The sequence below is a fragment of the Odontesthes bonariensis genome, chromosome 10 (genome assembly GCF_027942865.1).
Source record: "Odontesthes bonariensis isolate fOdoBon6 chromosome 10, fOdoBon6.hap1, whole genome shotgun sequence".
NCBI lineage: Eukaryota > Metazoa > Chordata > Actinopteri > Atheriniformes > Atherinopsidae > Odontesthes > Odontesthes bonariensis.
Window position 1 is genome coordinate 1,873,611 of NC_134515.1, and position 23,704 is coordinate 1,897,314.

At 43.8% G+C, this 23,704-nt stretch overlaps 2 protein-coding genes across 2 annotated transcripts in view; both read left to right on the top strand.

Annotated features, from left to right (window-relative positions):
- The first annotated feature begins 1,450 nt into the window (after positions 1-1,450).
- Positions 1,451-9,202, top strand: LOC142390081 (uncharacterized). Its single transcript, XM_075475450.1, has 3 exons — positions 1,451-4,024; positions 8,934-8,963; positions 9,077-9,202. The coding sequence occupies exons 1-3, from the start codon at positions 2,555-2,557 to the stop codon at positions 9,200-9,202; spliced, it is 1,626 nt and encodes a 541-aa protein (XP_075331565.1). The 5' UTR covers positions 1,451-2,554.
- Positions 8,945-23,704, top strand: part of LOC142390464 (suppressor of tumorigenicity 14 protein homolog) — a 31,451-nt gene continuing 16,691 nt past the window's right edge. The window contains exons 1-7 of the mRNA XM_075475908.1: positions 8,945-9,318; positions 15,879-16,038; positions 18,192-18,322; positions 20,042-20,112; positions 20,332-20,528; positions 21,241-21,276; positions 21,378-21,603. Of these exons, the coding sequence (XP_075332023.1) occupies positions 9,277-9,318; positions 15,879-16,038; positions 18,192-18,322; positions 20,042-20,112; positions 20,332-20,528; positions 21,241-21,276; positions 21,378-21,603 (863 nt within the window). The 5' untranslated portion in view covers positions 8,945-9,276. The remainder of the gene's footprint in view (positions 9,319-15,878; positions 16,039-18,191; positions 18,323-20,041; positions 20,113-20,331; positions 20,529-21,240; positions 21,277-21,377; positions 21,604-23,704) is intronic.

Consider the following 23,704-nt stretch of genomic DNA (forward strand, 5'->3'; position numbering starts at 1 on the left):
AAGATGAACTTTGGGAGTGTGTGTGTGGCGCTAACTCAGCGAAAGAATCTCAGGCTTTCATCAGATTCCAGCTTTAAAGGAGTTAAAGGAAGAAGAAAAGTCTTCAAACACTGAGGAAGACGCTTCTCACGCTGATGAATCTCACATAAAATGAACTAAACTCGGATTAAAAGCTCTGATAAAAGTGTTGAAATGAGGATCCAGAACTGGATCAGTCTGGGTCTGATGTGAACTGGTCTGCGTCTGATGTGAACCCAACTGGTCTGGGTCTGATGTGAACTGGTCTGCGTCTGATGTGAACCCAACTGGTCTGGGTCTGATGTGAACTGGTCTGGTCTGGATCTGATGTGAACCCAACTGTTTTGGGTCTGATGTGAACTAAACCAGATCTGATGTGAACCGAACTGGTCTGGTTTGGGTCTGATATGAACCGAACTGGTTTGGGTCTGATATGAACTGGTCTGGTTTGGGTCTGATATGAACCGAACTGGTTTGGGTCTGATGTGAACTGGTCTGGTTTGGGTCTGATGTGAACCGAACTGGTCTGGCTGTAGCTCCAAAGTCTTTGTCCCAGACCGGGATCGAGAGCCTTTTAATCTTCAAAATATGCAACATTACAAGAAGCAGGAAAATAGCATCAACAAGCGAGAGAATAATATCAATAACAATAATAACGTGTGTTTAAGAACTAATGAAACGAAGGCAGGGAACAAACTGTTGTGATGTTTTCACTGAGCGGGAACACAACAGGAGTTCTGCAGCAGAGTTTAAAGGGAAAACATTAAGAGCTCCTTAATGTCGCAGTCGTCCCGTTAGCGTGCACCTCCGTTCGTTTCAGCAGGAATCCGGAATGACTGAGACAAATCTGGTGATTTATGGATAAAAATCGGCAATCGACTATGGTGAAGTACACAAGTGTTTTAAATTTAAATCCTTTTTACGTTTAAATAATTTTTACATTTAAACCCGTTTTACGTTTAAATCCTTTTTACGTTTAAATCCTTTTTCTGTTTAAATTCTTTTTACTTTTAAATTCTTTTTACATTTAAATCCTTTTTATGTTTAAATCCTTTTTACGTTTAAATTCATTTACGTTTAAATTCTTTTTACGTTTAAATCCTTTTTACGTTTAAATCTTTTTTACATATAAATCCTTTTTACATTTAAATCCTTTTTACGTTTAAATTCTTTTTACGTTTAAATTCTTTTTACGTTTAAATCTTTTTTACATATAAATCCTTTTTACATTTAAATCCTTTTTACGTTTAAATTCTTTTTACATTTAAATCCTTTTTACGTTTAAATCATTTTTACGTTTAAATCGTTTTTACGTTTAAATCCTTTTTACTTTTAAATCCTTTTTATGTTTAAATTCTTTTTACGTTTAAATCCTTTTTACATTTAAATCCTTTTTACGTTTAAATTCTTTTTACATTTAAATCCTTTTTACGTTTAAATCATTTTTACGTTTAAATCGTTTTTACGTTTAAATCCTTTTTACTTTTAAATCGTTTTTACGTTTAAATTCTTTTTACGTTTAAATCCTTTTTATGTTTAAATCTTCTGAATATGGAAACCAAACTAATTAAAAAAGCAGATTTTAGTTTCTTTTTTGATTCGATGGCAACACAGCGTCTCGTGTTCCAAAGAGTGCACGCTGGAGCGTTAGCGTGCACGCTAACGGGCACATGCGACCGCGGCTGGGAGCGCCTTAATGAGGCGAACAGACGGAGACTGGACGTACATACTGTAACATATTTTGTATCATAAACTTCAACCGCATCTTCCAACCTAAAGATAAAAAAGATAGACGAGCGTCTGTCGTGCATGAGCCTCGTACAGTAGAAGTAGTGCTACTGACCCTAGGAACTTATCAACATTATCAGAGAAAAAAGACACAATGAGGTGGAGAAGAAGAAGATCTCATCATCTTTTCTTTTGCATGACGATGTTGGTTTGTTGGTCAACCCCCCCAAACCTCTTCCAACCTTTTCCAAAAGAGTGTTTGCACCACCGAGGAGAAATCAAGCCGATTATATCGACAAAGTGACCGATTTCTGAGTCATTTGGGCATGTTCCTCGCCTGAATGTGTGTGCGTGGCAGCGGGCGGGTGTGACTGTGTGTGTATTTGTATGATGAGCCGTCACAAATATGCATGGATACCGTTATAGGTATTTTATCTGTTTTCTCCTGCAGAGGAAAGACTGAGAAAAGAGACTGAATCCAGCGTTTGTTCTCACAGTGTTCTGAATCTGTGGCTTCCAGCCAGGCCCGACGCCCCAACGCCCAACACCCCAATGCCAAACACCCCAACGCCCAACACCCCAATGCCAAACACCCCAACGCCCAACGCCCCAACACCCCAATGCCCCAACGCTCAACGCCCCAACGCCCAACACCCCAACGCTCAACGCCCCAACGCTCAACTCCCCAAAGCCCAACACCCCAACGCTCAACGCCCCAACGCCCAACACCCCAACGCTCAACGCCCAACACCCCAACGCTCAACGCCCCAACGCCCCGACGCCCCGACGCCCAACGCCCAACACCCCAATGCCCAACACCCCAACGCTCAACACCCCAACGCTCAACGCCCCAACGCCCCGACGCCCAACGCCCCGACGCCCAGCGCCCAACACCCCAACGCCCCAACGCCCAACACCCCAACGCTCAACGCCCCAACGCCCCAACGCCCAACACCCCAACGCTCAACGCCCCGACGCCCAACGCCCCGACGCCCAACGCTCAACACCCCAACGCCCCAATACCCCGACGCCCCAACGCCCAATGCCCCAACGCCCCAACACCCCAACGCCCCAACACCCCGACGCCCCAATGCCCAATGCCCCAACGCCCAACACCCCAACACCCCAATATCCCAATGCCCCAACACCCCGACGCCCCAACGCTCAACGCCCCAACACCCCGACGCCCCAACGCTCAACGCCCCAACGCCCCAACACCCCGACGCCCCAACGCCCAATGCACCAACACCCCAACACCCCAATACCCCAACGCCCCAACACCCCAACGCCCAACACCCCGACGCCCCAACGCCCCAACGCTCAACGCCCCAACGCTCAACGCCCCAACGCCCCAACGCCCCACACCCCAACGCCCAATGCCCCAACGACCCAACACCCCAACGCCCAATGCCCCAACGACCCAACACCCCAACGCCCAACGCCCCAACGCCCCAACGCTCAATGCCCCAACGACCCAACACCCCAACGCTCAACGCCCCAACGACCCAACACCCCAACGCCCAATGCCCCAACACCCCAACGCCCAATGCCCCAACACCCCGACGCCCCAACGCCCCGACGCCCCAGCGCCCCGACGCCCCGACGCCCCGACGCCCCAACGCCCCAACACCCCGACGCCCCGACGCCCCGACGCCCCGACGCCCCGACGCCCCAACACCCCGACGCCCCGACGCCCCAACGCCCCGACGCCCCAACGCCCCAACGCCCCAACACCCCGACGCCCCAACGCCCAATGCACCAACACCCCAACACCCCAATACCCCAACGCCCCAACACCCCAACGCCCCGACGCCCCAACGCCCCAACGCTCAACGCCCCAACGCTCAACGCCCCAACGCCCCACACCCCAACGCCCAATGCCCCAACGACCCAACACCCCAACGCCCAATGCCCCAACGACCCAACACCCCAACGCCCCAACGACCCAACACCCCAACGCCCAACGCCCCAACACCCCGACGCTCAACGCCCCAACGACCCAACACCCCAACGCCCAATGCCCCAACGACCCAACACCCCAACGCCCAATGCCCCAACGACCCAACACCCCAACGCCCAATGCCCCAACGCCCCAACACCCCAACACCCCAACGCCCCAACACCCCAACGCCCCAACACCCCGACGCCCCAATGCCCCAACGCCCCAACACCCCAACACCCCAACGCCCCAACACCCCAACGCCCCAACGCCCCGACGCCCCAATGCCCCGACGCCCCGACGCCCCAACACCCCAACGCCCCGACGCCCCAACTCAGTGTGAGTCTCAATGACTCACATCAGTTCATACTAACATCATTAACTTCCAACATAGAACTACGTAGAACATTAAATAACCATTTTTGGGAAAATAAGCTAAAAATTGCACATATTTGCACATATTCAGGGTTTTTGAAAGCATTTATGTGGCGTTTAATGTCCACGTGCATGATGCATTCAGGTGTATTAACCACAGAAAGTTTATTTATATTTCATAAAAACACAAAAGCACTTAGAATCTAATCATTTCACATTTTTACATCTTCCCAACATCAGTTTTGAGTTCAGACTGAGTGCGAATCTGGCTGTTAGTCTGATTTACTTTCATCCACTTTAAACTGTTTGTGTCATTAAACTTCACATTAGGGTCCAACATGCCACCCCCCCCCCCCCCCCCCCCCCCATCTGCACGGGTCCACATCTGGAAAAGAAATGTGAACATTTTTGGGACTTTTTCTGGAGAATCCTGTTTTTGACGTCTGGTCGGAAGCTGCTGGTTTAACTGAAAGTGACTCATTTTGAGTTTCCATCAGTTTTTATAAATCAGTGTAAAAGTCATTATCGACCCAAAACTTAACATAAAGTGAGCTCGTGTGTTCTGTGATTGGCTGCACAGATTGGTGTCAGATTTGTATATCTTCAGGTTCTGAAAGTGAGTTTAAAAGTTGGTGAATTGATGGATTGTTGCTGCTTAAAGCTGCTGAACCTCATACATCCACCCAGCAGGGGGCACTGCAGGAAGTTTAACAACAACTTTATTTTAGTTTCGATTGATTTTATTCAGAATTATTAGTCCTCACATTAATAATTCCTGAAGAACTGAATCTCAGTCGAAGGTTGAAGCATTTAAATAATTTATTATCTTTTTAAATGTAACTTTGTTTCTTCCAAAATGATGAAAATATCATATTTTACTCACTGAATGGGAGGATGTGGGATGCCATTTTAAAAAATTGATTGTAAATAAATAGCTTAGAATACTATTCCTTTGAAATGAATAAATAAGTCCTGATTTAAATAAAATAACACGAATATTTGGATGAGTGAATTATTTAAATTAAATGTTTATCTGATTTAAGGAAATAAGTTATATTTTATTAATAACAGTAGACCCTTATTTATCATTTCAGAGGCATAATTATTTATTTATCACAGCAGGAGGTTGTCCTCACTTCAGTTTGAGCTCGATGTGTTCCACATTTCTGCAGCCGTCCCAGTTATGACGGTTCTGAACCGTTCTGGGTTGAATATTTGCATGTGCGACGGCCGGGAGCCACTGATACCATTCTGTCCTGATACCATTCTGTCCTGATACCATTCTGTCCTGATACCATTCTGTCCTTATACCATTCTGTCCTGATACCATTCTGTCCTGATACCATTCTGTCCTGATACCATTCTGTCCTGATACCATTTTGTCCTGATACCATTCTGTCCTGATACCATTCTGTCCTGATACCATTCTGTCCTGATACCATTCTGTCCTTATACCATTCTGTCCTGATACCATTCTGTCCTGATACCATTCTGTCCTTATACCATTCTGTCCTGATACCATTCTGTCCTGATACCATTCTGTCCTTATACCATTCTGTCCTTATACCATTCTGTCCTGATACCATTCTGTCCTGATACCATTCTGTCCTGATACCATTCTGTCCTCATACCATTCTGTCCTGATACCATTCTGTCCTTATACCATTCTGTCCTTATATGATTCTGTCCTGATACCATTCTGTCCTGATACCATTCTGTCCTGATACCATTCTGTCCTTATACCATTCTGTCCTGATACCATTCTGTCCTTATATGATTCTGTCCTTATACCATTCTGTCCTTATACCATTCTGTCCTTATATGATTCTGTCCTTATACCATTCTGTCCTTATACCATTCTGTCCTTATACGATTCTGTCCTGATACCATTCTGTCCTGATACCATTCTGTCCTGATACCATTCTGTCCTGATACCATTCTGTCCTGATACCATTCTGTCCTTATACCATTCTGTCCTTATACCATTCTGTCCTGATACCATTCTGTCCTTATACCATTCTGTCCTTATACCATTCTGTCCTGATACCATTCTGTCCTGATACCATTCTGTCCTCATACCATTCTGTCCTCATACCATTCTGTCCAACATGTTTTCACATTGTTTTAATGTCCCAATGAGACTAAATATGAGTTTTATTGACAGATTTCGGGTGTGGTGTCGGATGACTTGTGTGCGCAGACTCCAGCCACAACATTAACACCACCCGCTCAGTGTCGTTGGGTGGGGTTTGTTGAGGTTTATGGTTATGGGTGGGATCCAGCTGTGTTTCAGATTCATGAATCCAGGAGTTTCCCAGCAGAACTTATCATGACATATTCTGTAAATTCAGCTGCCGGTGGTTTTAAAGTTGTGGCTGATGGATTAAAATGTTTTCATCACGATTTGAATTTTATTTAGAAAATGTCTCCTTTAAAGTCACATGTTTTCAAATGTTGCTGCACTTCAGCGGCAGATTTAAAGAGCAACTTCACACTGAATCCCCTGTTCTGAGTGTCTGGTGTTTGGTCGGCCAGATGTGCCGGGCTTCCTGAGGCTCCGCCCCCACCACCCTGAGGCCCCGCCCCCTCCGCCCTGAGGCTCCGCCCCCCGTCCACAGGCATGAACCTGAATTTTAAGGTGGACACAGTGTTGAGTTGCTCTTTGACTGTCTGCAGCTCTTCATCTGAACAGGACGTGAGCAGATACATGTAAAGGTTTTATTTCCTGTGTGTCAGATGAAAAAGACAAAGCAGTGGTGAGAGGGGGAGTGAAACAGCTGATGTTCGGTCTCTGTGAGGGAGGAGTGGTGAGCGAACGATGGAGAAAACAGCATTAAAGCACAGAGGTGTATATTCCATTCCACTAATAAAGACAACAGAACCCAGAGTGTGTGTGCCGAGTTTTTCTTTACGATCGTCTCCTCAGGTCAGGAAACAGGCTCCGCCCCTCACACTGTAGCCCCTCCCACCAGAGCCTGGAGAAGGACGCTCCACCTTAAAGGGACAGTTCGCCTTTTCTGACATGAAGCCGTGTAACATCCCATGTCAGCAACATCATTTCTGAACATCTTCTTACCCCCTGCTGCGTCCTGTGAGCAGAGTTCCAGCCTCGTTTTGGTGTTGATGAAGGTAGTCCGGCTAGTTGGCTGGGGTTTAAACAATAAAGCGTCTTGCTTCTCAAAACAATATGCGTTCAACAGAGTAATACATTTGCATCACAAAATGGTTCTCCAGGAAAAAGTCAGGCCTGTGTTTCTTCTGTTTTATTTAGTGTTTTCGGTTGTATTTTTTTGTTTCATTTGGTGTTTTTTCCGTTTTATTTGGCGGCTTTCGGGCAGATTTCCTCCTGTTCATCTGCTGGAGATAGTTCTTTAGGCCTGACACTTCTTCTTCTGTCCTCCACTTGTCCAGTTTCCTCAAATGTTTTAAGGACACACTGCACACCATGCTGAGATATGCCAAGTTTTCAGCTAACAGCTCTTTGGGAATCACCTTGTTGCTGCAGAAATCCTGTTTTCTGTCTGTCACACTGTGTTATCTTTGCTGTTTTTCACACATGCAGCTAAAGAAATGGGAACAAATCTTAATTCCAGTCTAAAACCCACAAAGAGCTTCTAGATTATTAATTTCTGCTGGCATAAAACAGTTTAATCATTTCATTTATATTAATTATTCCATAATTAGTCATTAGATTATATCTTATATTCCTTTTTTAAGCTTTAAATTGAATCTTATTTACTTTTTCTTGATGTTGAATAAAATATAATTCTTATTATTTTCTGTTTTTTTCCTACTTTCAGACGTGATAACGTTCATTTTTTTGGGATTAGGATTTTTTTAAACTGAATTTCTTATATTAATTTGACTCTTTTGGTAACTGAAAGCAGTTTTAAACGTAAATGTACAAAAAAGTTGAAACTATGAAGCTGTTTTTCAGAGATGCAGCTAAAGAAATGGGAACAAACGATGCGTCTCTGTGACAGACTGCTGGGAACAAAGTGCCTAAAGATCCAGTTTAAAGTGTGGACACAACACTGGTTCATCCCTTGAGTTAGGAGCCTTTTTCCTGCCTGAATGGTTTACAGCTCAGAGTTAAAGGTAGGGTAGGAGATCCTGGATTTTGAGTCCAGCGAAGCTGCATTTTGAAAATACACAGGTAAAAAGTCCCAACCCTTTTCTTCACTTTCCCCCCGAAGGCACGCCTCTAGAGTACATGAACGCGCACGACCACGAAGGTGCACGAGCGCTGTTCTGACAGCAAGCATCGATCGTTGCCGTATTTAGTATTTAGTATTTAGTATATGCTAACTATACGTTTAATAATGCTAGGTGCTAGCCAAGCTGGCTCTAGTTTAGCTTCCTGCCAAGCTTCTGGACGCGTAATTCGTTCACGGAGCAGGGTACGTGCACAGGGGGAAGGAGGGGGAGGGAGGAGCAGATTGCAGTTTGATAGACGCATCAGAATCCAATCATCGTTAACGGTCCGTTCAGTATGATTGGACACTGTTTTTCCTAGATTGTACGTTCTAGAGGCCACTAAAACTTTCCATATTTGTGTCAAAACTTTTAATTAATTGGTTGCAATGGGGGAGTATTTCAAGCAATATGTAAAAAAAATGCTCCAGAAAAAGATCCCCTACCCCACCTTTAAGTGGCTGAACAAAGAAAAAACACATTCCTCTGAAGATGCTCAGGTACAAGGACTGAAGATGAGGGAAGAAGCAGAACAACTCTCCTTTCACTGAGCTGTTTTCATTTAAAACCCTTTTCAGTATTCTGTATGAAACAGATTCATTCTGAATCTCAGGAACCTTTAACCTAAACAGAACAAGTGGGGCCGTCAGAACCGGTTTTGATGGTTTCTGTCGCGCAGTGGCTGATGGGAGGGAGCGGCGCGCCGCAGGTAACAGGTGTGTCTGCACCTGTGGCTTCAGTCACCGCGTGAACCCGCTCCGACACGGGGCCGCCAACAGCACCGAACCTCCCGCCGTGCTGACTGTAAACCCGGTCTGAAAGCTTTTCAGAACCAGAGCTGAGCCTCCGCCTGAGCCAGAAGCACCTGAGCCAGAAGCACCTGAGCCAGAAGCACCTGAGACAGAAGCACCTGCCGCCGCCATGACAGCGGGCCCGTCGGACCGGTAGAAGCGACACGATACACCGGGAAATAGAGCGGGAGAACCGGGAGCTTTCAGCCTTCCAGCCGGTACCGCGGAGCTATGGATCACCTGGACTCAGACGAGACGTTCAGTCCCACACAGGTAAGTTCCGCACCTGAAACCTGGCTGTGACGTCACCGCGGCGTCGCCAGTTTCACCTGAGATGCCATCTGTGTGAGTGGGCGTGCACCTGTGCGTCATTCTGTTTTGTTCCTCTTAAGTTCTTTCCCCCTCTCCAGTCAGTGCGAAGCTGTCAGATATGTTGCTAACAGGAAACAACAGAAGCTAAGCTGGTTTTTTTGTTTAATATTTCTTTTTTTATTGATGTGTATACAAGAGGAACAGAGCCTCTGTACACAGCTTTCTACCCAACCAAAAAATTCATTGGATTTCCAGGTATTTATGTTGTGTGGAAAGCAGTGTGTTTAGACTGTACATGACTGCTGCCTAAAAGACAGTATAAATACTCAGTTGATTACTTCCATTACATTATGTATTTAAAATCACACAAACCCATGGTCCATGAATGGGCAACGAAAAGTATGACAAAACTGCTATTGTGATGGCGGGCTATGTTTGGAAAAAAACCAAATTAGAATCTTTCATGGGGCCCAAAATTCCTGGCGGCGCCCCTGAACAGAGGCACCTAGCATACATATAGCGGTATACAATGGTGTGGTCATTAAACATGTTTGTATACACCCTCAGATATAGATTATCTTTTTATGTTTTAAGAACAAACAATTGCAGAAAGAAAAAAGGCCAAATAGACTATACAATGAAAAAGAATTTATGACAAGATGATTAAACTGTCTGCATAAACATAACAGATAAATAACATAAATAATAGAAAAAAATAAATAAAAGAAGAAAGGGGGGGGGTTATATTGTTGCAAAAAAATCCATAAATGGTTGCCATTTACTGTAAACTTTGCTCAAGTCTCTTCTACTTGAACAAGTTTCTTGTGTTGGGGTATAATAGGGTAAAGTCTTCTGGAAGAGCACAAAGGCCAGTGTGTGGTGAAGTGTGAACAGTCCTGAGAGTACCGTAGACTTGGTGCTGAAGTAAATTTGCCAAAAATTTGTAAGAGCTGGACAAGAGAAAAACATATGCATAAGATGATAAGCTGGTATTTAACATTTCTTTCTGCAGATAACAGAGACTTTAGCCTGATGATGAAGTTAGATTTTAAAACGTCAGGATTTTTTTATTTCGTTTATTTATGGTTGGAAAGGAAACTGGTGCGTTACCGACTTAACTGGTGACAAAGAGCCGGAACACAACCGACTCAGAACCAAAACAGTAACTACAGCCAGTCAATACGGTGAAGTCATGTGATCACCTGATCAATACGGTGAAGTCATGTGATCACCTGATCAATACGGTGAAGGCATGTGATCACCTGATCAATACGGTGAAGTCATGTGATCACCTGATCAATACGGTGAAGGCATGTGATCACCTGATCAATACAGTGAAGTCATGTGATCACCTGATCAATACGGTGAAGGCATGTGATCACCTGATCAATACGGTGAAGTCATGTGATCACCTGATCAATACGGTGAAGGCATGTGATCACCTGATCAATACGGTGAAGTCATGTGATCACCTGATCAATACGGTGAAGGCATGTGATCACCTGATCAATACGGTGAAGGCATGTGATCACCTGATCAATACGGTGAAGGCATGTGATCACCTGATCAATACGGCTGGTGCACGGCGGAGCTGAGGGCGGTAAACGCTGCTTCAGTCTGATTAAAGGTGCAGCCCAACTGGGTTCAAGCCTGCTTCTTCTGGACCGGACTGTTCCGTGTGTTGGTGTTGTTGTTGTTGTTGTCCTCAGTTCTTTACATGTTTCCATGGCAACAGGAAGCGGCTGCAGAGATTCACTGAAACCTGTTCCAACATGAACATAAACCCAGAATCTGAGTCAGAACCAGAGTTAGTTCAGTTCTGAGCAGCTTTAAAGTGAATATCTGCAGATGTTTCCATGGTAACAGCTGCAGAGATTCACTGAAACATGTTCCAACATGAACATAAACCCAGAATCTGAGGCAGAACCAGAGTTAGTTCAGTTCTGAGCAGCTTTAAAGTGAATATCTGCAGATGTTTCCATGGTAACAGCTGCAGAGATTCACTGAAACATGTTCCAACATGAACATAAACCCAGAATCTGAGGCAGAACCAGAGTTAGTTCAGTTCTGAGCAGCTTTAAAGTGAATATCTGCAGATGTTTCCATGGTAACAGCTGCAGAGATTCACTGAAACATGTTCCAACATGAACATAAACCCAGAATCTGAGGCAGAACCAGAGTTAGTTCAGTTCTGAGCAGCTTTAAAGTGAATATCTGCAGATGTTTCCATGGTAACAGCTGCAGAGATTCACTGAAACATGTTCCAACATGAACATAAACCCAGAATCTGAGGCAGAACCAGAGTTAGTTCAGTTCTGAGCAGCTTTAAAGTGAATATCTGCAGATGTTTCCATGGTAACAGCTGCAGAGATTCACTGAAACATGTTCCAACATGAACATAAACCCAGAATCTGAGGCAGAACCAGAGTTAGTTCAGTTCTGAGCAGCTTTAAAGTGAATACCTGCAGATGTTTCCATGGTAACAGCTGCAGAGATTCACTGAAACATGTTCCAACATGAACATAAACCCAGAATCTGAGGCAGAACCAGAGTTAGTTCAGATGATCCCACCACAGGCGGTCCTGGCATCCCGGCAAAGACTTACCCCGGCACCAACACGACAGCATATTGTATTATTTTATTATATATAATCTTAAATCCAAAAAGGTACAAAAAGAACTGAGAAAAAACATGATACATAAAAGAAATACAGAATATAAATATGAATCACAAATCCTTAAGCAACCTGAAAATCCTAAAAAAAATAACCATTACATAAATAAAGGTTACTGTATGGTAGGGGTGGAACGGTACAAAAAACTCACGGTTCGGTACGTACCTCGGTACGGACCCTACGGTTCGGTACATTTTGGGTACAGTGCCGAAGGAGGCGTGTAGCGAGGTTCGAGCACATGTAATAGATATCTGAATCCTGCCTCTTCTACAGTGGAATATGGGCGCATAGCAGATGCGATGTAAATTCCAATTGCTTCGGTAATTTTTTTTGCTCTGCATGTATTCGTATCCAGGGGTTGTTGTAATACATTTGGGAGACGTAATTGGTCGGGTCTTTTCATAGTTCTATAGAACGCATCTGACGGAGGTGTGTGGTGGTCGGTAGCTGCGCCCCATTTCATGCTATCACGGCTGAAATGTTTCCTCATACCACACAGACAGAACCGGCGCGTGTTTAATAAGTTAAACTTACACGTTGTCTCCTTTGTCTGCGGCGCGCTGCTCTCCTTTCTTCCTTCATGAAACGAAGAAGTATCGCCTGCGCTTGATCCTGACTCTGTGAGCTCTTCCAGCCTCGATGTTAGACGCCTGATGTGACCATGAACACAGTGGCCTCCCCGCTCTCCATATTAGCTTCTTTGTGGTGTTTTTTCTTCTCTCGGGTTTTGTTTTGTTTTGTTTTGTTGTTGAATGTGGCGCTAAACGGCTAACGGCTAACACGTCACTGACGCGGACGGCTGCGCGCGGCGCATCAGTCCCGACTCATGTGCGAATGCAGACTGAAACAGCTCCGCTGGGGAAGGACAGTTATCAGAACGAAATTCGAGTAGGACAGTTCTGATAACTGCGTTCTTATAACTACTCTGTCCGAAAGCGTATATCTCTACGGACCAATCAGAGCTTGCATGTGGCAGTGTTTAAATGGGTCCTGAAGGAAACTCTTGCAAAATAACAGTTCCGCGTTCAGAAAACTTCCGTACCGTGTGTATTCTGCGTGGAAATGCACGTGCCGAACCGTGACCCCCGTACCGTGACGGTTCGGTACGAATACATATACCGTGCCGGCCCTACTGTATGGAGCATAAAAACATATTCCTGCAGTTATGCTAACAACAGAGCTCAGACTGTAGCAGCTGTTTTCAGCCTGTTTACAGCTGGCTATAACATTAACATTAGCATTAGCTTTAACATTAACATGTTGGGTTGCAAACACAAGCCGGACCAGCCTTTGGGTGAAATTAGCTGCATGACATGATGCCTCAATTCTAGTTCAGCAAAACTAAGAATCAAACACAGTCGTGGCTAATAGCAACATGTTAGCAAGAGGCTAACAGATAGCCTACAGCCTACGTCACTGATAGAAATCTGCATCCCTTTATCTTCTGCCCGTTTCTCCTCTTCTTCTCTTCTTCTCTTTCTAAACTGGGCACCTGATGGCTTATTTGGTCTTTCACCATGATGATGATCCATGATGACTCCACATTATTACCTTTTGCTTTTCCCTTTAACGCCGTCCGTTCACCCGTCAATCAACCGGAGTCCCGTGATGTAAACAAATTCACGTAGATGACTGCACAAATTTATGTTATTTTATATATTTTTCACATAACCCAGTTAATTAACTGGAGGTATATGGGTCTATGTTCATGTTAGGAATGAAATACAGTTTATTTGGACTGACCCTTGCATAGAGTGCGCCATGGGCGGTCGCCCACATTGCCCATAGCAAAAACCTGTGTCTGATGTTCAGCTGAAACTCTCCGAACAGGAGAGGATGGAAGCTGCAGCCAAACATCCAACAACAAGAAGAAGAAGAACTACTTTGTTCTGCTTTGTGTTTAAACATCCTGAAATGTTCAGTCAAATGATCCTCAGTAAACTGCTTATTGTTATTAAACAGAAGCTTTGAGTCAAACCTGTTCTGGTTTCAGGCGCTGCAGCACTAACAGGGTGTGGACTCTGTAAAGAGCCTGAGTCTGAATCTGAGTCTGAATCTGAGTCTGAATCGGAGTCTGAATCGGAGTCTGAATCGGAGTCTGAATCGGAGTCTGAATCGGAGTCTGAACCGGAGTCTGAACCGGAGTCTGAACCAGAGTCTGAACCAGAGTTAATCTGATTTAAGGTGATTCGGGTTTAATCTGCGATCTTTAGTTTAATCTGCAATCTTTAGTTTAATCTGCGATCTTTGGTTTAATCTGCGATCTTTGGTTTAATCTGTGATCTTTGGTTTAATCTGCGATCTTTGGTTTAATCTGTGATCTTTGGTTTAATCTGCGATCTTTAGTTTAATCTTTGATCTTTAGTTTATTCTGTGATATTTAGTTTAATCTGTGATCTTTAGTTTAATATGTGATCTTTAGTTTAATCTGCGATCTGTTGGTTTAATCTGCGATCTTTAGTTTAATCTGCGATCTTTGGTTTAATCTGCGATCTTTGGTTTAGTATGTGATCTTTGATTTAATCTGCGATCTTCAGTTTAATCTGTGATCTTTAGTTTAATCTGCGATCTGTTGGTTTAATCTGCGATCTTTGGTTTAATCTGCGATCTTTGGTTTAATCTGCGATCTGTTGGTTTAATCTGCGATCTTTGATTTAATCTGTGATCTTTAGTTTAATCCGCGATCTTTAGTTTAATCTGCAATATTTAGTTTAATCTGCGATATTTAGTTTAATCTGCGATCTTTGGTTTAATCTGCGATCTTTAGTTTAATCTGTGATCTTTAGTTTAATCCGCGATCTTTAGTTTAATCTGCGATATTTAGTTTAATCTGCGATCTTTGGTTTAATCTGCGATATTTAGTTTAATCTGCGATCTTTAGTTTAATCTGCGATCTGTTGGTTTAATCTGCGATATTTAGTTTAATCTGCGATCTTTAGTTTAATCTGCGATCTTTGGTTTAATCTGCGATCTTTGGTTTAATCTGCGATCTGTTGGTTTAATCTGCGATCAAATCTGCGATCTGTTGGTTTAATCTGTGATATTTAGTTTAATCTGTGATCTTTTGGTTTAATCTGTGATCTTTGGTTTAATCTTTAGTTTAATCTGCGATCTTTGGTTTAATCTGCAATCTTTAGTTTAATCAGGGATCTTTGATTTAATCTTGGATCTTTTTCCAGGGGATCCTGAGATTAAAAAATAAAATCTCAGATATTTTTCTGGAGATTTCACAGAGATCCTGATGACTGCTGTATCACTCAGAGTTGAACAGCGGTACCGTACTTTGATGTTCATACTTTAAATTCCTGCTGTTATCTGATTTATTTGTTTCCTGGTGTGTGAGCTCCTTATGTGTGCTGAGTTCTGTCTGGAAAATGTAAATAAAGTCATAAAACAGGATGTTTTCACCAGTTTGGCATTAATATGACTCATATTATGATTATTTTATGAGCCACATTCAGATAACCAGGCTGAAGTCTGACTTTGTGGAAACAGAAATCTGATCAGTCTCTCATTTTTAAAGCCACCTTGTGAGTTTGTTCAGTGTGACAGCAGCACTTCCTGCTGTGTGATTGGATAAGAGCGTCAGTCAGAAGTTAATGTGCACATTACAGACGGAGAGGGGGAAGCACTCAGGACAGAGTTATTTCTTTACATCACAAACACAGGTTCATAAATAAAGATGCTTTAAGAAGTCCTGGTTTAAAAAGAGAGGAACATTTAGATTAAAGGATTGTGCCTGTAAGAGATGAATGAACACGTCAGTCTCTCTGGGCCGGGGCGGCAGCTCTGGGCCCAGATGTGCTGTAACATCTGCAGGAAACTAACCACCTCTCCTCTCCTGCAGGACATGGACTGGGCCGGCGAACAGTTCCTGCCGACGTCGGACTCCAGGCAGCTGGAGAAGAAGCCGGGCCGCAGGAAGAAGGTTCTGATCGGGCTTGGCCTGCTGGGGACGGCCGCCGCGCTGGCTCTGCTGACCGGCATGCTGGTGTGGCACTTCAACTGTGAGCGGCTTTACGGGCAACTTTGGGGCAGGGGGCGGAGTCAGAGGTCAGAGGGCGGGGTCAATGTCAGGGGCTGTGTTCCAAACCGCATACTTCTTCTACTACTCTTACTAACTTTCTGAGTTAGTATGCGAGTTTGAGTAAGCGAGAAGTTCCCGGATGCATACTAGATTCTCTGAAATGTTGGGTATGCATCATGAGGTTACTACTCATACTCAAACTACCCAAGATGCAACGTAACGTGACGTCACCGATCGTCATTTCCTGTCAAAACGGCAGTTTCAAGCTAGCTACAACGAGGGTAGGTTCACTTCCTGTTTTCAAAATAAAAGCACCAATTGTATGGTAAAGGCAACGGGTATTTTATTTTGTGAAAATAACTGGAAGTGCGTTGCTCACTGCGGCTAGCTTTAGTAGCGCTGAATTCGTGGGAACTAAATTGTAAACAGCCGGTATTTTGTCAGGTTTTCAACACGTTGGGGATCTAAACGACCTGAAAATGTCTCAAATGTTGCTAAAGTTTACAGAGTTTAGAGCTTAAGAGAAATCAGCTTCAGGCCGGCTGATTTCGCCTCGGGCAGGAGCGAAATGCATTGTGGGTAAACGCTCTACATACTGTCTGATCGATCAGTATGCAGGGTCTCCGCGGATCCTTAAAAAGTCTTAAATAAAAAAACTCTTTTAAGGTCTTAAAATGTCTTAAATTTCGTCGATTTTCGAAGAGTGGCATTAAATTTCATCTGGGCGAAATGAAAGAAAGATATGTCTGGAGAGTCTATCGCTCTGTGCACAATATGGCGACCGCTGACGTTCGAACTTTTGTGTGTGCGCCAGTACTTCCGGTGAAAACTTCCGGTGATTTGACAGCTAGGGCGTCAGGTTAGGGCCAGTGGCCGTAAACAAAGGTTATAGCCGAGAAGAAAGATGATAATATAATGTAACTAAAAAGACTAGCTTTCTTCTGTAGCCTAATGCTTACCGATTTAGCAAGCCTAGCAGCCTCGTTGCTAATGCTAGCCGCCGTAACGTTACCAACCATACCCGACGTCAAGGAGTTGGCTGAGCAGGTTATGGAGGGGCTGGCAGAGTTAACTTCATAATGGGTGAGTGCAGGTTTCATTCACTTGTTTTCATTCTTTCACAGGATTGATTCACTTCATTGGTTTATCCGATTGCTGGCCGCCGAGCCATTATGTGTCTGGGTTTGTGTAGGTTACTGATCATGGTTGTTAGCAGTCGATAGTCAGGTTGTGTGACGTGTGTGTGAGTGTTTATTTTTTCTATGGGTACATGCCATTGACTGTGTGAGCGCTCTGTGCTCGTTTTTATTTATTTGATTAGATTGGAGATACTTTATTAATCCCGAAGGAAATTAGATTTTGTCGTGTGGTTTATGCAATGCAAAGTCACTGTCCATAGTCTGCGCTTCACGTGAGTTGTCCAAAGTTCTGGTTTAAGTTAACTTGGGTAGTAAAATCGTTTTGCTAGTTGTAAAAGCACAGTAGACATAACTCGAAAATTAGGTTCAATTATGGATTTATTTTGCTCAGAGCCTCAGACAAACAGACAGACAAATGGCAGCGAAAACACGCTCCTTCGCAGAGGTGTGACAATTGGGCACGATTGTCCTGTAGTGTGTGGTGTTCCCTTGGGTATCACTGAAGCACACATTTCACACTGGACTTTTTTTCAACACCGAACAGCCTAGAGTGTAGTTTTTATATATATTTTTGCCGTGGTAATGGTCTTTATTTTTATTCGTAGAGGTCTTAAAAAGGTCTTAAAAGTCATTAAATTTGTTGATTAAAAAATGTGCAGATACCCTGGTATGCAGTATGCGGTTTCGAACACACGAACACAGCCAGACTTTCTGTGACACTCGTTCAACTCGCTCTTCTGGTGAATGACGGCAGAGCGTCATCGTTTCCTGTTTAGACCTCATTCCTGCTCCAGAGACGCTCAGGACGGGAATCTCACCTGCTGTTACTTACTTTTTCCACCCTTGAAAACCCTTAGTGTGCAAAGTGTTTCTGTCCACTGACTGCTTTCTTTGTGAGGCTTGTGGTGAAGGTCTAGGATTTTAGATCTAAGGATGCAGAAGCTGTTAATGTTGTGTGTAAATAAAGCTTTTTTTTGATCTTCCGTCCCGTCAGTGCGCCATGATGTCAGACTGAAGAGGGTTTACATCGGCTCCATGGGGATCAGCAACGAGCCCTTCAAAGCAGAGCATGAAGATCCCAGCAGTCAGCAGTTCAGGAAACTGGCTGATCTGGTCAAGCAGCAGGTGAGCCGCAAGGCATCATGGGAGCTCGCCTCCCCGAATGCGTCACTCGCTTCACTTCTGCTCTGTGGCTGTGTTCGAAACATGCTACATACTACTTGCTACATGCTACATACTACATACTACATACTACATACTACATGCTACATAGTGCATACTACATACTACATGCTATATACTACATACTAGATGCTACATACTACATGCTACATACTAAATACTACATGCTACATAGTGCATACTACATACTACATGCTACATACTACATACTATATGCTACATACTACATAGTGCATACTACATACTACATGCTACATTCTACATACTACATACTGCATACTACATGCTACATACTACATACTATATGCTACATACTACATAGTGCATACTACATACTACATACTATATGCTACATACTACATAGTGCATACTACATACTACATGCTATATACTACATACTAGATGCTACATACTACATGCTACATACTAAATACTACATGCTACATAGTGCATACTACATACTACATGCTACATACTACATACTACATACTATATGCTACATACTACATAGTGCATACTACATACTACATGCTATATACTACATACTAGATGCTACATACTACATGCTACATACTAAATACTACATGCTACATAGTGCATACTACATACTACATACTACATGCTACATACTATATGCTACATACTACATAGTGCATACTACATACTACATGCTACATACTACATACTACATACTGCATACTACATGCTACATACTACATACTATATGCTACATACTACATAGTGCATACTACATACTACATACTATATGCTACATACTACATAGTGCATACTACATACTACATGCTATATACTACATACTAGATGCTACATACTACATGCTACATACTAAATACTACATGCTACATAGTGCATACTACATACTACATGCTACATACTACATACTACATACTATATGCTACATACTACATAGTGCATACTACATACTACATGCTACATACTACATACTACATACTGCATACTACATACTGCATACTACATACTATATGCTACATACTACATAGTGCATACTACATACTACATACTACATACTATATGCTACATACTACATAGTGCATACTACATACTACATGCTACATACTACATGCTGCATACTACATACTACATACTACATACTCATCGATCAGACAGTTTGCAGAGCGTTTACCCACAATGCATTTCGCGTGTTGAAAACCTGACAAAATACCGGCTGTTTACAATTTTGTTCCCATGAATTCGGCGCTACTAAAGCTAGCCGCAGTGAGCTAACGCACTTCCTGTTATTTTCACAAAATAAAATACCCGTTGCCTTTTATCAAAGGGAAAGCCATTACCATACAATTGGTGCTTTTGTTTTGAAAACAGGAAGTGAACCTACCCTCGTTGTAGCTAGCTTGAAACTGCCGTTTTGACAGGAAATGACGATCGGCGACGTCACGTTATGTTGCATCTTGGGTAGTTTGAGTATGAGTAGTAACCTCATGATGCATACCCAACATTTCGGAGAATCTAGTATGCATCCGGGAACTTCTCGCTTACTCAAACTCGCATACTAACTCAAAAAGTTAGTATGAGTAGAAGGAGAAGTATCAGGTTTCGAACACAGCCTGTGTCGTGTTGGAAGGAGGACGTAAATTGATGACATGTGACCTTTTTGTCTTTCAGCTGAAGCTGATTTACGCCAAAAACTCGGTGCTGGCCAAATACTTCCGAGACTCCTCGGTCCAGGCCTTCAGGTACGCTGGGTGTTCAGGTGGGCCGCCTCTCTGTGATCTGATCACATGATCAGGAGCTTTAGAGGTGCAGGCGGCTGTATCTGTGAGCTCAGGCAGAGCCAGAGTCTGTACGCTAAGCTAAGCTAACCGTTAGCATCCGACTGTCCCAATCTGACCGACAGCATGCAGGGACTGTTGCCTCTCTGACTCTGACCAAAGTCTCTCTCTGTGCTGCTGCAGTGAAGGAGACGCCGACGGCGGGGACGGCGTCGTGGCGTATTACCAGTCGGAGTTTGAAGTTCCCGTCCCCCAGCAGACCTCCCTGGACGAAGCCATCTTGGGTCTGAGGGAGCCGACAGACGGCCAGCAGGGCCGACAGGGGCGGCTGCTGCTGAAGCCCACCGACGCTCTGAGTGTCAACAGCGTCACGTCAGGAGGTTGGAAAAGCTCGCCGCCGCACAGTCTGCGCTCTAACCACCTTCACAGAACAGAGCTCAGAGTTCAAGGACAGTGTTAAAGAATTAAGAAATGTTAATAAAGCACAGAGGAGGAAAAAGATGAAGGCTTTTTATACATATATACGTATTGTTTGGGTGAATACAGTCAGCCTTCCTCCCTGATGTGCACGTTAACCTCATCAACGTGCTCAGTAAACTCTGGCAGTGATGTAATGTTTGGGGTCATGTGACCGTTGTTCTGGTGAGATGAGGCCTGAACCCAAACCTGAGAAATCCTCTGATTCAGACGCACCGAAACACATGAACTGTTAGTCAGTGGATACATGTCAGCCTCGTGGAACTGAACCCAGTCTGAAGATGTGGTGACATCTAGTGGCAGAAAGTAGAAACAACAACCACCTGAAGTTCTTCCACAATAGATCATCCTGGGATTAAGTTGGTTATTTTAGATCATCTGTCCCTGGATGTTCAACCCAACTGAACATTTTCACTCTTTTAGTCCACCTGAAACTATGAAAATCAGAAAGAAAATCAGATTTTATTCGGCAGCTTATTTTTCCTCCTGAATCATACAGAACAGGTTCACATGCAGCCTGTTACACACTTTAACGTGTTTTTAAGACGTGAATGTCTGCAGATTTCTGTTGCTTCTGTAGTAAAATGTTTAAATCTTTTGTCTCTGTGTCGGCAGCTTTAGATCCTCGCATGACAGGACGCTCGATACCTGGTGAGAGCTCAGATCTTAGTGTGCTTAAAGTTTAAATGTGCTGAAACGTGCTGAAACGTGCATCATCTGAGAGAAGCCGCCAACGTGTTTTCCATTTTCAGAGAACTCCGCTAACATCCACGTCAGGACGGAGGGACGCGTGCAGTCTCCGGGGTTTCCGGACACGTCCTACCCTCCCAACATCTACCGGCAGTGGCTGTTCCGGGCCGACCCGCGCCACCGGGTGCGGCTGGTCTTCCACACTCTGATCCTGGAGGACGACTGTCAGCAGGACTTCATCAAGATCTACGACTCTCTGGTTCCCATGGAGCGCCGCGCTCTGACGGAGTGAGACCAACAGCTTTTTATATTTCCATCGCAGCACGTTGAAAACCTTTGGTTGGTGCCACAAAACGAGACGTTTGAAGATGAAAAGTTGAAACTGTGTTCGAAGTATTTCAGTTTAAAGCCTGAAAGAATAATGTGATTATATCCACACTGGAAAAAATCTAAATCTTACTAAGTATTTTTGTCTCATTGAGTATCTCATTACACTTAATATCAGGCACAACTGCCTAACAAGTACCATTTCAGCCAGATATAGGGACTTGTTTTAATACAATACATCTGGGGCCTCATGTACAAAGCGTGCGTACGCACAAAATAGTGGCGTACGCACCTTTTCACGTCAACGATCAGATGTATCAAGAATGAAATGACCGTGGAAATGTGCGGTGCCTCACGGCAGCTTCAGGGCTGGCGTACGCACTTTTCTGCAGCTGTTGATTCTTTGGTGACACCTAAGGTGATGTTGGGAATCTGTTATAATAAATAAATGTGAAAAACAATTAGTCCTCAGACAGTGATGTGCACATTTGAGATAGATGAACAATTAATACTGATAAACAATTAACACACCCATGTGTCTGCAGTTACACCAGTAGATATAAAAGCAGCACAAAGTGGTGCAATGCATACCATTAAAAACAATGTGTGCTTTAAAAGTATTAGAAGACTTTGCAAATGGTGCAATTTGAAGAGAGCGTGTGTTCAGAGACAGAGAGGATTAGCTGGCATATGGTGGCGACTGAGTTTTGAGGGAAATCCTCCTGAACTGTGCGCAGAGCTGCGGCCGGCGTTGGAGCGCAACACAGCGAGGAGCCATGCGCTGCCTGTGCCCACAGGTGATGTGCACACTGGGGTTCCTATAGCAACCGGGGCATTCCAGAGAGAGCTGGCCAACCGATTGGGACTGTGCCAGTCTACCCTGAGCCGAGCCATGCCAGCCGCGTGGGACAGAATTATCCGCATCTCAGCCCAAATATATCAAATTCCCAACATTAAAGCTCAATTTGAAGCGAGAGCCGGTTTTGTAATCGGAGCTATCGACTGCGCACACATTGCTATTAAAGCGCCATCACATGATGAATTTGTATGTTAACAGGAAACATTTTCATTCGATCGATGTACAGATCATATGTGATGCGTAAATGCAATTAACCAACGTTGTGGCGATTTGCCCTGGTTCAACGCACGATTCATACATTCTGAGTAACAGTATGTTGGGAACAGACTACAGGGTGGCACTGATGGCTGGCTTCTTGGGGAGTAACTTTATTGTGTAATTGTCCTAATATTATTCCCCGTGACGTGCATTGAGTATGTGCGCCCCCAGTTTCTATCCCGTCTTCACAGCATCATTATTATATTATATATATTAGTCGGTGGTTAAAGTTAGTTTCTTGCTGTTTTTTGCTGGTTAAACTTCAGCTTAAAGTGATACTCCGGAGTAGATTCAACCTGGGGTCATTTGAACCGTGATATCCAGCCAAGTAGCCCACCCGCAGTTTTTTCGACATTGGCTGAACATCAGCTGAGTTACTGAGTTATCCCGAATAGCTTCGTACAAGGGTTAATGGATCCCGGTCCGTATCTCCAAAATTACCACACTAAAATCACATGCCATGACACCAAACTTCTACAGTAGTACAAATATGGTCTGTACTCACCAAACGATGCATTTGGAAGTTTGAAAATAGTCCAGGAGTTTATTATTATCAACACAAGCCTGATAGCTTCTCTGCAGCTAAAGCTGCGTCGACGTCACTTCAGGGAGCTTCAAAGTAAGATGAGGGTTGATCTACTACTGTAGACAACAAAGTATATGCTATATTCTACATGATTTGTTATGAATTTTTATGTTGTAGAGTTGTGAATTTATTTTATCAATGGAGAAATTGAGCAGCCTTGCTTTGTTGTCTACAGTAGTAGATCAACCCTCATCTTACTTTGAAGCTCCCAGCTCTCTGAAGTGACGTCGACGCAGCTTTAGCAGCAGAGAAGCTATCAGGCTTGTGTTGATGATAATAAACTCCTGGACTATTTTCAAACTTCCAAATGCATCGTTTTGTGAGTACAGACCATATTTGTACTACTGTAGAAGTTTGGT

Bases quoted from the DNA above. Each gene is read 5' to 3' on its own strand.
- LOC142390081 (XM_075475450.1), top strand. From the start codon at position 2,555: ATGCCCAACACCCCAACGCTCAACACCCCAACGCTCAACGCCCCAACG. The intron at 4,025-8,933 runs GTGAGTCTCAAT...TCTGTCGCGCAG, and splicing joins CCCCGACGCCCCAACTCAGT to TGGCTGATGGGAGGGAGCGG. The intron at 8,964-9,076 runs GTAACAGGTGTG...CCGGTCTGAAAG, and splicing joins GAGGGAGCGGCGCGCCGCAG to CTTTTCAGAACCAGAGCTGA.